The 14797-nt window shown below is 39.8% G+C and overlaps 1 protein-coding gene across 6 annotated transcripts in view; it reads right to left on the bottom strand.

Annotated features, from left to right (window-relative positions):
* PIK3CG (phosphatidylinositol-4,5-bisphosphate 3-kinase catalytic subunit gamma) overlaps positions 1–14166 on the bottom strand; it is a 43464-nt gene extending 29298 nt beyond the window's left edge. For 2 of the 6 annotated variants that reach the window (XM_081535917.1, XM_081535914.1), the window contains exons 1-7: positions 14055–14166; positions 9942–11948; positions 6730–6795; positions 6392–6617; positions 4903–5006; positions 2344–2490; positions 711–801 (exon numbers count right to left, since the gene is read on the bottom strand). In XM_081535917.1, the coding sequence (XP_081392043.1) occupies positions 711–801; positions 2344–2490; positions 4903–5006; positions 6392–6617; positions 6730–6795; positions 9942–11936 (2629 nt within the window). In that variant the 5' untranslated portion in view covers positions 11937–11948; positions 14055–14166. Of the gene's footprint in view, positions 1–710; positions 802–2343; positions 2491–4902; positions 5007–6391; positions 6618–6729; positions 6796–9941; positions 11949–13703 lie in introns of all 6 variants that reach the window. The other 4 variants (XM_081535916.1, XM_081535913.1, XM_081535912.1 and 1 more) reach the window with 3 other exon arrangements.
* Between the last annotated feature and the right edge of the window lie 631 nt (positions 14167–14797).

Genomic DNA, 14797 nt, shown 5'->3' with positions numbered 1-14797 from the left:
GGAAACTGGAATAAAAATTTGTTTAATTGAAACTAAAATGTGAAATGTCTACAAACACACCTAAGAGGAGAGTATATAATAGCTTTGATAATGTGAAGTCAGGCTCGTAAAACAAGTGGCAGATCTTTCCATCTACTTTTGAATGTTTTTTGTGAGAGAGAAATTTACTGTGCAATGAAAAGAGTGAAAGTTTAGAGGAGGGAGCAAGTTCTTGTTAAAATCATTTCCATATGTAGTCACAAGGAATTAAATCATGCATTCATGTATTTTCAACATGTCCATATTAAAGTTTAGAGGAGGGAACAAGTTCTTGTTAAAATCATTTCCATATGTAGTCACAAGGAATTAAATCATGCATTCATGTATTTTCAACATGTCCATGTATTTTCAACATGTCCATATTTTCAACATGTCTTACAGCAGTATACCTGTAAGAGTCACATTCACTAGACTTGGAACATCCTCTTCCTTTTATATGGATTATGATCATAATTTTTCATTTATTAAAGGCCTACACTGAAGGGATGATGGTCTTTAAAAATTCTGGGGGGACCATGTGGTGTGCAGAATCTTAGTTCCCCAACCAGAGATTGAACTCATGCCCCCTGAAATGGGAGTCTTAACCACTAGACCACCAGGGATGTCCCATGGGATGATGGCCTTTCAAAATGAGCTGAGCAGTATATTCATCTCCTGAGGTCCCCACATACCTATTTTGTCACCAGTTGAAATGCAACCATATGGCAGGAGGCACAGATCCAAAGATTCAGTCTCCCAAATGGACTCCATGATTCGTAGAATCTGGACATCAAAACACAAAAATGTTTCCTTTACAAATACATATTTCTCTTCTCCATTAAAAATGACAACAATCTTTTCTGGTAACACAAAATATTGAAGTGAATGTAACATACATAAATAATGAATGTACTTTTATTTGTCAACCTGGTACTCTAATGTTTCCCTTCCTTGGGAGCCTCAGTTTTGGCTCCTGAGTGGTACTTTGGAGAAGAGGAAAATTGGATTTCTTTGGGGGTAGGTTTTAGCCATGATCCATCTATTATTCCTAGTTATGTATATTTTGCTATAATGAATATAAATTCCATTCTAACATCTTTACACATTTTTATCCATAAAGCGCTCTTGGGCTCCAACCAGGGCAACAGTAACAATGACAAGAATGATAACTGACATTCACTGAGGCTGTTTTATGTTGATCCTTTGCATTAACCCTCTAGTGTGGGTATGATTATTATTCCCATTCTTTTTCAGATTCTTTTCCATTATAGGTTATTACAAGATACTGAATAGAGTTCCCCGGGCTATCTACTATGTCCTTGTTTATCTATTTTATATATAGTAGTGTGTATTTGTTAATTCAATTCCAAACTTCTGCCTTATCCCCCTCACCCTTTCCCATTTGGTAACCATAGTTTTGCTTTCTATATCTGTGAGTCTATTTCTGTTTTGTAAATAAGTTCATTTGTACCATATTTTTGATTCCATGGCTTACCTATTTTAAATAAACCACATGACATATTAGAAATTATATTACTTCTACAGTACTGAACAACTAGGGTACAGCAAATATTACTTTACAAATCTGCAAAGCTAAAATTTATGTTCAAAAATATGAAAATGATCAACATTGATACCTTCGTCATCCACCTTCTGTTCTAAAAATCTATTCACTCTTGTTATGTAAACTGCATGAATTCTCCAATCATCTCCCTATTCATCTTCTCCCTCCATCCTATCAGATCATTCACTTGAATTTGTGTATGTGGATATATACCAAAGGTGATGTATGTAAGGAGAACATCTGTGAGTGTATGTTGTTCATTGTTCAGTCGTTAAGTTGTGTCGAACTCTTTGTAACCCCATGGACTGCAGCTAGTCTTCCTGTTCTTCACTGTCTCCTGGAGTTTGCTCAAATCCACGTCCATTGAGTGTGTAATGAATGAATGTGAATGAATCAACGAATGTCAATGAATGTGAATAAAGTAGATGCTTGGGGGTGAATGTATCTCTATTTCACGCTACCACACTAGGAATGGGGTGTATAGAAAAGAAGTTAGGTGAGGGATGTGTTTCAGGTTATTTGGGAATGCTGGATATGCATCTCTTCAGGAGTGGACAGAACCATGAGGCTCACTAGATTCATATCTAATGGTCTGTGGCCATACTCCCCCACTGAAAACTCTATTATGTTATCTTTGATCACTGTTCATTATACAAAATAGGAGAATGGAACAGGGTCAGTAGAAGGTTTTGTTTTTTTTTTACAGTTAGTACAGACTTCTTTTTTGAACAACTGAAAAAAAATCCTTAACAACAGTATACCTGTAAAATAAGCATGTCTTGGCGTAGATCATCGCCGTGTTTAAAGATAATTCCAATTGTTTCATTTGATAGAGCTGTAGGGTCAGCACATTTAAACTCAAGCCACAGGGGTTTTTTCTTAGAGGCCATCACTTTACATTTTTCAATCTGTAAGAAAACAGCCATGTATTTCCTACACACAATTGAAAACACATCGTGGAGACATACATCTTCCTGCAAAGCATCACTATAAACACCTAGGAACAAGTTTTCAGTTGGAGAAGGATTTCAGTGATTTGGGTAAAAATGCACATGGCATTTTCACCAAATCCAAAAATGCTAGTGAAAGCAATTCACAATGCTTAAACCAGTGGTTCTCAAAGTGTGTTCCAAGGAAACCCAAGCATCTGTGGAGTGCCAAGGAGGCATGGCATATCCCATCTTCTGATATTCCACTCTCATAGGACTCTTGTACTTTTATGTCCCCTCTAACACAGAGCAATTTTGCTGTTATTTGTTTATATATTTGGCCTCATTCTAAGAATTAATTTGAAAAAAGAGTTCTGTTGCTACCATACTGCCTAAACGTGGTTGTTGCAAAATTAGATGCAATCTAATTCTAGGCCAAATCTAACAAGGTGAAATTTAACAGCAATAAATGAAACTCTTGCACTCCGATATTATACAATGCCTTTCCCCTCCAGAAAACCCAAGTAACATTGAAATGAATTCAAGGTGGGAGAAAGGTGATTTAGCAGCTACTCTTTCCAAATAGAAAATCTTAGGAGTTTTAGCCAAAAGTGAATTCATTATGGATCAAAAATGTGACCTTAAAAAAGCAAATGATAGGAAGCTGTATTACTATATCATTATTCCTACTAAGTTTTCGGGCTTCCCCAGTGGCTCAGCAGTAAAGAATCCACCTGCAATGCAAGAGATGCAGATTTGATCCCTGGGTGGGGAAGATCCCTTGGAGGAGGGCATGGCAACCCACTCCCCTATTCTTGCCAGGAAAAGCCCATGGACAGAGGAGCCTGGCAAAGAGTCAGACAGGACTGAAGTGACTGAGCATGAACCAATTTCTAACTTCAAAAGGACAGTAAGTAGTGTGTGCTTTTGCTAAAGAGCCAGGTTACTGTTAATTGTGTATAAAATTAAACATGGATTAAAGACTTAAATGTGAGAATTAAAACTTTAGGAAAAAAATTTGTCACATTGAATTAGGAGGTGTTTCTCCACTTTGGCACTACTAACAGTTTGGACTGGATAATTGTTTGTTGGTGGGGAGGCTATCCTGTGTATTGTAGGATATTTAGCAGCATCTCTGGTCTCTGCCCACTGGATGCTGGTAGCATTGTCCCAGTAGGAACAATCAAATATGTCTCCAGACATTACCAAACATCCCTTGGTGGAGGAGGTAGGGGTTCACCCCTGGTTGTAAATCACTGGATAAAGCAAATATTTCTTAGGATACAAAATGTGTGAACCATAAAAGAAAAAAATGATAAATTGAGCTTAATCAGAATTAAAATCTTCTGCTCTTTGAAATACATTAATAAGAAAATGAAAAATAAGCCATAGACTGGGAGAAAATATTTGTAAACTATATACCTGATAAAGGATTTGTATCCAGAATATATAAGTAACTTGTAAATAAGAATAAAAAGATAGCCCAAATTAAAAATGAATGGAAGATATGAAAAGAAGCTTCTCAAAAAAAAATGGAGAATAAACACATGATAAGATGCTCAACATCATTAGGGAAATGAAAATAAAAATAACAGTGAAGTACCACTTCATACCCATTTGAATGGCTAAAATTAAAAAGATTGATTATAACAAAAACTACATATTGTATGATTCCACTTTGTGACATTCTAGAAGGGGCAAAATTTCATGATGGAAAACAGATCTGTTATCCAGAATGGAGTACGGAAGGAGGAGAGGATTAATCACAGAGGGATATGAAAGAATTTTTCTACAAATTTCTATGAAAATATTCTCTGTCTTGATTTTGGTGATGGTTTAATTCGGTTCAGTCGCTCAGTCATGTCCAACTCTTTGCGACCCCATGGACTGCAGCATTCCAGGCTTCACTGTCCTTCATCAAAGTCCAGAGCTTGCTCAAACTCATGTCCATTGAGTCAGTGATGCCATCCAACCATCTCGTCCTCTGTCATCCCCTTCTCCTCCTGCCTTCAATCTTTCCCAGCATCAGGGTCTTTACTAATGAGTCAGCCCTTCACATCAGGTGGCCAAAATAATTGGAGGTGGTGGTGATGGTTATGTGGTTGTGTACATTTGGCAAAGCTCACTGAACTGTAAGCTTGCAATGGATACATTTTATTGTATACAAATGGTTCCTCAAGAAAGCTGACTTAAAATGGATGGGACATTGCCCAGTGCTGAGGTTTTTAGTATCTAGCAGTTGCGGAACAGCTTGACAGAAGCCCATCCAGGGACTTTCCAGCTTCCCTGTATCTCAGTAAATGTCAGCTTTTATTCACTAAGGCCTGGTGAAGCAGGCAGAGACATTGTCAAGACATGAAGACCACAGGGAGACATCACAACGATACCTACCACCAGTGCGCCTGCCTTCAGTCCAGGGTCATATGGAACTCTAAAGCTTTGGGGAAGATTCAAATTCTGTAGGATTTCAAGCTTTTGCTTTAGTTGGAAAATAACTGTAATTGTCAAAAGCACACAAGAGTTATATGAGTTCAAGAAATTACCAATATCACCTATAACATTTCCTGAAATCACACATATTCACAACATTCTACACATTTGGTAAGGTGAAGAATAGGAGAAAAGGGAGTAGGTTTCTGTCCTTGAGAAACTAACCTTTCATGGTGACAGGTTTACTGAGACCAACAAACTATGCACACACATTACAACAGGGGACAGAAATATCTGAATATATATGGCATACCCAGACAGGTACAGAAGGATGCTTTATGAATAATGCTAGGGAATTACTGTAGTTTTCTTTCCAACATGTGAAACTTTAAACTGCCATCTGATTTAGGAAACATATCTGAAGACCATATTAAATGGATTTGGTTGGGGTTTGGTAAATTCTTTTCAAAAGAGGAAGTTAGGTTGTATAGAAATAATATGATAGCCTCAAAATTCTAAAGGCAAATATGTAAATGGAAAATTACTGCTTGGGTAACAGATAGACTGGAGATTGGTACAAATTTTCTCCTTTCTTTCTTACAACAACAAAAAAGGTAAGATTATTATCACCATTATTTGTAGGAGAGAGAATTATTGGTGTATTGGAAAAGAATCAAAGGGAAAAATGGAAAATCAAAATATTCAAAAGCTTAAAATTGGTTGAATATGTTAGTGAGGGTCCATTATGAGCTATAATGCTGAATCTAGGTATACAAGCATGATAAGAGATAATTCATAGCTCAAGGCTCATACAGCTCAGTAGACCAGAAAAATGTGTTAATAGCTTTAATTTAATGTAGTATCAACCAAAACCAATGGGAATATAGATAAAGAGTGATTCATTTAGAATTTCTTAGAGATAAGACAACACTGGAACATAGAGGTGGTGATATATATATTTTATAAGAAGCACATATATAAATATATATACATCTTGCAAAGTATGAGGTATACATATACATATATATTAAAAAATTGAAAAAATTCTCAATAATTCATTACTTTGAAAGAGTGAAGATTTGAAAATTATATGCATGTTTTGAAAGGGTAAATATTTGGAAATAACTAATCTTTGTGTATGTGTACGTGCACAGTTGCTCTTTAAAAATACATCTTACATCTGCATAATGCAGTTTTAATTTTTCAAAGAGTTTAACATCTATTATCATACTTTCATCATTAGACTATAAATATCATTTCAAAACGTATTAACTTGTAAAGGGAGAACTTGAAATTTTCTTACTGAAGAAAGACAGAAAATTTAAAAATGTATTCTTGGCTACCCTGAGGAAGGTACGACTTGCCTTCCAGAAGGAATAAGGATCCCAGGGATGGTATTTGGAGACAAAGGCATTTGGAAAGAGCACCAAGAAAATCGAGCCACCCATACCTTGGGAGCTGACATCATACTTTTCAGCAGAGAGTGATTTAATATCAATGGTGACTTTTTGTAACATGTCGATTACTTGGACTTGTTGAGTGAAGTCCCGTAGCATGGCCGTGCCACAGCCCCTCAGGTAGGCCTCCAGGATCACTGCAAACCTCTGCTGATAGTGTCTTGACTGCGCAATCTCACTTCTCAAGAACCAAAACAAGAAGTGACCAATTCTTTTGTTCTGAGAGTGGAAACAAGAAGGTTAAAATTATTATGACTAATGCTCCAGATCTATCAGTCAATTCTCAATAACCTTTTAAATGTCATGCTCTTATCAAAATAGAAGTACTTACTCTTAAACCACGCTTCAGCAGAAATCTGGCAAGGGCACTGTCATGGTATGGTTCAAATTTCACAGCCTAAGGAAAGAACATATTGGCATTTGTAGGACTGCATTCTCCATTGGTTAATCAGGAAACAGGAAATGGAGAAAAATTGGTCTCTGCCTTGGTGGGTTTGTGTGGATAGGAGGATGAGAAACTGACCAGTCACTTAAGTTCAGCCCTTTCTCTTCAAGGGTACTTTGGGCCAGAGTGAACCACTTGCTTAAGAACCAGTATTAGAAGCCAGAACTCTTGACTCATAATAACGTGCTTTTGATAACTTTAAAGAGGAAGAGGGGAGGGCTTTTGTTCCCATGAAGGGCTTACCTGATTCTGATTGGAAGGATAGAAGAGAAAGACGGACACAAGTCTATAAAAGGGGAAGGAAAGAAAGGTTGTTGGGAAGAAAATAAACAGTGGGGATATTGTACACTTGGGGAGAAAAATATCTGTTAGATATGAAGATCCTAAAAATTGTGTAGCTCCTCTTCTGCTCAAGATATGTGCTTGGCATCTCACTAGCAAGTCACTCAACTGCCTCCCAGGTTCTTACTGCAACAGAGTAATCATCACTCCCTTCTATGATTCAGAGTATACAGGGTTTTTTTGCCTGAAAATCTCTTGTTTTATCTGCTTCCTCAGGTTTAGCAGTGTTGAGTAGTTTTCGCATCACTTGGCTAACACGGAGATATTTACAAAGGTGGCAGCCCTATGGCTGAAAAAAGAAAAGAACCAATTAAAAGTAAAAAAAAAAAAAATAAGGCCCAGGTGGGTGGCTGCCCCAAACTCTGTCCCCCACTCCCACCCTAACTCCTTCCCCAGGGCAGCCTGGGCAAATAAAAAATAAAATGTAGGGTCTTCCCTGATGGTCTAGTGGTTAAGACTCTGTGCTTCCAATTCAGAGGTCACGGGTTCATCCTTAGTGGGGGAACTAAGATCCTACATGCTACTCAGCCAAAAAAAAAAAAAAACTGAAAAAAAATTAAATTCTAGTGGGTGCATGGATATTTATTACATCATTTTCTGTACTTTTCTTCATGTCTGCAATAGATCATAATTTTAAATGCAGTAAGACTAACAAATACTGTTTGATTATTAGAGGTGCATATATAAAGTTACAGGATAGATGTGATATATAAGCATATAGAGAAGTTTAAAATTAAATATCTCAGGAGTATTTCCTTTATAAACAGACATGGTCTATCCTTTTCCCTAAGAAACAGGAGAAATTTCCATTCACTTTATGTTTTAGGGCCTGGGAACTTTTGGGTAACTTCTAATCCTTACTTTGGTTTTCCAGTTTGGAAATGATCAATACTGACTTGATAATATTTCAATTATCCCCATGCTTTCAAAGATGATGTATGTTCAAATTGGTGCCACTCTAACTGTAGTTAAGATCTTAGTTCTGAGAATATGGTTATTTAGCCACCAGTAGTCACTTCAGAAGTGTTACTAAGTTTTTAACCTAAATGTGAGTCTTTTTGACCTTCTTCGTGTTTCACTTCTGTAAAGATGATGCAGGTCTCAACGAGGAGACCATTTTAATCAGGAATGAATGAGTCATTTGGCCATATCTGCAAATGACTGCTCTTCTTCAAATTTAGGACCACAAACTCAATGTTAATATCACTGACCTCTTTTATTTACACGTTTCTAAGAAGAATACTATACATTTTCCAAGCCTGCAAAGTTCACTTGTGAAAATGACAATGTAAAATAATTCATGATGGCCTTGGGACTTGAAGCAGATCCCTTTCAAATTTGCCTCATGTTCTTTTTGTTATGGCGAGCTAGAAAACTGAGGATACTTTGATTTTTATTAAATTTTCATTAGTGTTTAGGCTAGCCTCTGAACTCATGGGCAGAGAAAAGCTTTGGGTATATTTGATTAGATAGAGACAAAGGCCAACTATGTTTCAAGTATCTGAGTAATGGGAGGGTGAAGATTCAAAGTTTAGACTATCCAAAATTTGCATCAGAAAACTCCAGAAACTGCTTATAAATATAGATAATGATTAGACAGTTTGGTGTCCAACAGTTAGCCTGACAAACATCACCTACTCAGAATTGTCCTTGGCTTCTTCAATCTAAATTAAGTGTCCCCAGGACTCCTGACTATTTTCTCATAGCATTCTATAGCTTTTCCTCAAAATGTTTGTCACAATATGTTATTCAATATCTGCCTGTATGTGTCCTCACTTGATGTCTGTCTCCATGAACTACAGGCTACACTAGGGCAGAGTCCAGCTGTGTTTTGATCACTGCTCTATATCCAACAACGAGAAAAGGGGAAGCACTCAGTCTGAGTTGTTGAATTAGTGAATGAACACATCTGCTCTGTAAAGTAGAATTCTCTTCCAATTCCTGTCTTCCCTCTTGCTTGTCAAGCAGTACAATATACTTTGAGAATGTCTATAGTGAGCAAGAGAACCAGTCCTCCTTTATTTAACTTCCTAAGGAAACCTTTGACAAATGATTTAGTCTCTCTGGACACAGGGAAAGGCATATGAAGAAGAGTGGAAACAGAGTACCAGACCTGTCTAAAGAGAGGGGCTTTCAAGGTCCCATTCAGAATTGAGATGTTACTCTATGAATTGTGACAAACATGATCAGAGAGTATGACCTTTTCTCTCTAGGACATACTATCCTGCACACATGCAGATATTGGGACACAATGAAAAGAGCAGACCTGTTGTCGGACCTCTGGGTTTGAATTTGTCTTTCAAAATATGTGACCTTGGGCACATTACTTAACCTCTCAGTGCCTCAGTTTCCTTATATATAAAATGCAAATATTAACTGGACCGCTATCAACATTGTTGGGAGAGTTAAATGTGATAATACATGAAAACTATGTAGATCACTTGGAGCCTTGGCATAAGGGAGAATTCAATAAGTCAAGTCTATCATTAACAGTGTAAACTCTCATTCCCACTGGGCCAGTTCTCCTAAAAAAGTGGAATTATTCGTGTCATCAAAATGCTGGTCAGAAAGCCCTCAAAGACAGAAAAAAAGTAAAAGGAAATGTTTACTACTCTTTGAGTAGTAAAAAAAAAAAAAAGAGAGATCTACTTTGACTGATCATTGACTCTCTTTGGACAATGTGCACTGGAAGATGGCTTAATATGGTGACTGTCTGCACATGCAGATAAATTCCTTGACATGAGCGCCTCCCCTACCTGGACCAGTTGGAGCAGGTAATGCAGAACATCATCGTCTTCCAAGCTCTCCAGTTTCTGAACCGCAATGGCTCTTACGTTTTCATCCGAAAAGTTGCAGTCTAGGAGTTGCATTGTTAATCCAACATCCAAAGCGCTTTGATCCCAGACCTCCCTTCTGGCTAACAATTGATATGTTTTGGCCACAATTTCTTGCTGTCCCCATTTCACTGAGCTAAAGAGCTTAGGGTATGCTTTGGGATCCTTAAGGCTTTCGTATCTGAAATGCCAAAGCAATTCTTTGTCTTCCGCAGTGAGAGGGTTAAGTGGATCAGTGGCTATGATTGCCTCCAGTTGCTTCCGAAGTTGGTTGGGCATTTCTGCTCGTACCCGGTCCCCTTCTGGGTCAGGGGTCGGCTGATGCTTAGGCAAGGCTATGGGGTGACAGTAATTGTCCAGGAGGATGGAGATGGACATTGAGTTTTCCTTGTCGGGGTTGGTGGCAGATGTGAGCTTATCTGCATTGAAGCTTCCTTGGTCTTCCCCCTTCCCAGATAACTGCCACATGTGGAGCACATACTCCCCGTGGCGCAGGAGAAATCGGTGGTCGATAAGCAACAAATTCACATAGTAGAGAAGCTGAGCTTTGCCTCTGGAGTCGGGACTGGGAGTCTCTGCAGAGGCCTTACCAGACAGGGTTGGTGCTTTGCCACAGTAGATCTGGAGGTTGAGCAGAGCCCCTTTGGGTAAGTCTTTGATCTTGATACTGAACTCAAGCCACACATTCCAGAGCACCTCTTCTGTGAAAGGTTTGGGGCTGGTTCTTCTTTGGCAAAGGACTTGCTGCCCATACTGGATGTTTGCCTCCACAAAAACTGTGAGATCTGCATTCCGGGGCAGGACGGGGATATCGATGCCCCTGATCTTGACCCTGAACTTGCGGTCACAGTCCCACAGGGACACAGTGAACACGCTCTCGTGGTCCTTCCCGTGGATGGTCAGCTGCTCATGGTAGCCCGTGACTCCAGTGCAGTCATCCACCAGTGGCCACTCTTCCTTCCTCACCTCGTCCAGGGCTGGGTCCGGCGGAGTGTCAAGCACCAGGTGAATCTCTTCACCATTCTTAAGGCACTGCCGCACCCACTGGAAGTTTTTGATGGGTGTCTCGCCCACCAGGTACTCATCGCGGCCGCAGACACGCAGCACGAAGTCCTGTTCATTCTGGCTCTCGGGGATATCCATCAGGGACTTCTTCTTGGCCATTTTGGTAAAGAAGCTCTGGAGGATGGTGCCCGGGGTGTCATCAGCTGAGACCTTGATGGTCTGGCTGGTGGTGCTGCGGTGAATGATGATGAAGATGCAGTTGTTGGTGATCTTCTTCAGCAGGTACTCAGGGAGGGGCTTAGACGTCACCCAGGGGTGCATGGCGTAGAGCTTGGGGTCGCGGCCAGCCACCTCGGCCATGCGCGGGGTGACCAGGCGGCGGCGTGTGAACTCCAGCTCGTCGTCATGCACATTGCTGACATCTGTGACATCGTAGCCAATGAGGGCAGTGAGCTGGCGCTGGAAGGCCAGCGTCTCCTCTGAGGGCGCGTGCCGCTGCACCAGGTGGATCTGTCCGGGGCTCCGGTGCAGCACCTTCCAGTAGTGCAGGCAGTCCAGGGTCTGCACCACCTGGTGCTTGTCATAGATCTCATACCACTGCCCCTTCTTCTGGTAGAGCAGGAGGAAGTGGTCGGGGCCCAGCCGGTGGTAGAAGTCGGCTGCCACACTGGTCTCCAGCACACGCAGCCACACTTGGGCCTTCATCTGCTCCACGTTGCCGTGGCCGGCCACATGCAGCAGTGCCGTTTCGGGGGTCTTGGTGTTGCGTTGGCTGGTGGGCAGCACGAACTCGATGGGGATGAGCTCCATGGAGGACAGGCTGGCTGCCGTACTGCGTGGCTTCATCCTCCGGCGCCGGCGGCAGTTGTCCTCTCTCAGCACCACAGGCTGTTCATGGCTCTCCAGCTCCATGCCCTACGTGACCTGAGAGCAGAGAGAGGAACAGAGGGTTCTTCAGAGGGAGGGCGCTTGCCTTTTATGGCGGCCTGTGAGTTGGCAAGGAGAAGGTGTAGACGGATGGCAGGGACATGTGCAGGAGGACACAGGAGGTTTGGAATAGGGGCCCAGGAATCCTGGCCCCACCACTTAGAAACTGGGGGAGGAGGTGCTTAACTAATCTCTGAGCCTGTTTTCTATCCATCAAATGGGGTTAGCAATACTTCAGAGGGTAGACAGGAGCATTAAATAAGGTAATAACTTGTTGAATGTGGGCCATGGGTAGATGGGGACTCATTGATTATTCTCTCTACTTCTGTTATGTTTGAAATTTTAATTGAAAAAAAGAGAGAGGTAAAGCACTATTCTAGCATGCTGTCTGATGAACTGTAATGGCTCTAAGTGGTAATTGTTTTAAGCATATTGAAACGCATGGATGAGTCAAATAATCCGGTTAGAGCATCAAGTTCTAGTTTACAAGGTGCCATGTGAGATGCTGAAACAACTCCCTTTGAAAGCAAGCCTTTGGCTTATTTCCTCTTTGTTCAGTCTCACATGTCTCCTGGGGGACTCAGACACCTTATCCAAGTTGCCTCATGATCCCTTTTCAAATTGTCTGGATCAGGTATCTGCGCCCCCGTCAACTTCCTGTCTATTTTTTTTCTCTTCATTTTTTTCTTTCTAATGAGGAGAGGTACTCATTTCATTGATAAAACTCAAAAAGATCAGAATTGGTGAAGCTCCTCTCAAGAACATTTGCAGATATTCTTAACTGTGAATCATGAAATATGTAAGTATCTTGACTGTCATTGCTCCACTAGGGCAGTATCTCAGGGGAGTCCCCAGGGCTGTACTCTCCAAATATGAACTTTCAAGTAGTGTTACCTTTGTACCAATTCATCTCATCTGCCTCTGGAGAACCTACACGTTGGAAGGAAGGACGTGCTTTGGGACCCCTATTGACTATTTAACTTCTTTTTGCTCTAATATTTTCATCTCTATAACTAGAATTCACCAATGTATTCTCAATAATTTATCCACTATTTCCACAAATAGTTAATAAGGACCTACTTTCACAAAGCATTTAAGTATAAATGTTACTTATTGCAGTGTGAAACTCTTCAAATAACAATTGAAATGCTTAACATATTAAAGTTGAAATATGGATAAGGTATTTTGATTTTACTATTTAGTACTACCCTTTAATATTTTGATTCTTATTCTAAATAAGAATCAATTAGTAAAACAAAAATTAATGTTTAAGAAAATACTATTCTTAAAGTACTAATGTTAGTGAAACATAAAAGTAATTCTTTATTTCCTTAAGAAACAGTGGAGCATTTGATATATACCAAAAAGAAGAGTTTGATTAAAAGGTAAGAAAGGCAAGTTTCATTAGATCCAAACTTCTGTTCTTGACTTAAATCTTGACTTAAATTTACTTTTAAAGTCAGCAGTCCCTCTCTCAACATATTATGAAGTTACGCTTACTAAATACATGAAACCAACTGTCCCAGAGAACTGTCTCTTGCAGCTTAAGCCCTTCACTATTTGCTCTTTTGCTACTTTACAGAATGACAAAGTAAGAGAACTGTAAGCTGCGAATACTGGCACTAACTTGAAATAAAATAGGTCCAAATTTAGGCAACATGCAAATACACAGCAATTACTTCTCCCTTCATGACATCAAACAGACTTACAAGATACGAGATGCAGAAAAAAACTGGCTGACTAAATACTCACTGCTTTCCTTCATGGTTGAGGCTGTGAAGCTTTCTCCTTTTATGAGAGAGAGACGTTAAAAACACTGTTTAGCACACTAATCGCAAATCATTCATCTGTAAGAACTTGAAGGCTGGCTGGCCTCCCTCTTCCTCCCAAACAAAAACAAAAAAGGACTGATGCACCTGCAAAGCTATTGCCGGAACCTTGTGAATATCCACACACACGGGTTGGACTAGACGATGAAACAGTCAGTGGCAGCATCGTCAGAAGAGCGACAGCAGTTCCAGATAAAAATATTCTGGCCGAGAAGGAAGTGTCACTATTGCGAGTCAGACCCAACAAAGGGCAAAAAATAGAAGGAAGCAATACCTGATACAGCAGCAGAGGCAATGATGTTGAAGGATCATTTGTTTAATTTCTAAAAACAAAACAAATTCAAACGTACCCAGTGTGCTTCTAAACTCTTCCGCTTTTCTGGGTCTCCCTTCACATCCAGATGCAGAGGAAGTGTTGCAGTTACCAGGAAGGAAGTTTTAACCAACTTGATTATATGTGTGATTGCTCATTTTAAAAGTGTAAGAAATGCATTTCCTGTTAAAGCACACACAGAGAACTAAGCATGAAAGTATATGTATTTTTTACTCTATGAACTGTTTGTTTTTTTTTTAATTTCAAGAGTGCAAACCAATTATTATAAAATGACATAGATTCAAACCAGATATGCATTCATGAGACACGCACACGTGAACTATTTTTCCACTTAGTTCTCAGTGGAGAGAAAGGCTTCCTAGCTATGCTATTAGAGAGCCAGCCTGGTGGGAAGATTTTAAAGAGCAAAGGAAACCCATTAGTCCTGCGAAGCCCATTCAATGAATTTTCCCTCATGGAAATGCAAATGACCCCTTGTTCATACCCTGTAATTGAGGGATGAGGAAAGAGAAACCTAGTGATCCAGGGGTCTGGTTATCAAGTTGAACATTTTCAAAGACAAGGTCTGAAAGTTCATTTCCTTAGGTTGGTGAGACAGTTTTCTATTTTTCAAAACATTTAGGCTCCAAAATATCACAGGCTCAGACTGAAAGTACAATGTGTATGTGTGTATGTGTATGTGT

Source organism: Giraffa tippelskirchi, chromosome 10 (genome assembly GCF_054371585.1).
Source record: "Giraffa tippelskirchi isolate mGirTip1 chromosome 10, T2T-mGirTip1v1.2.pri, whole genome shotgun sequence".
NCBI classification, from domain to species: domain Eukaryota; kingdom Metazoa; phylum Chordata; class Mammalia; order Artiodactyla; family Giraffidae; genus Giraffa; species Giraffa tippelskirchi.
Note: the sequence above shows the minus strand (reverse complement) of the source record. Positions and strands in the feature narration are given on the sequence as shown.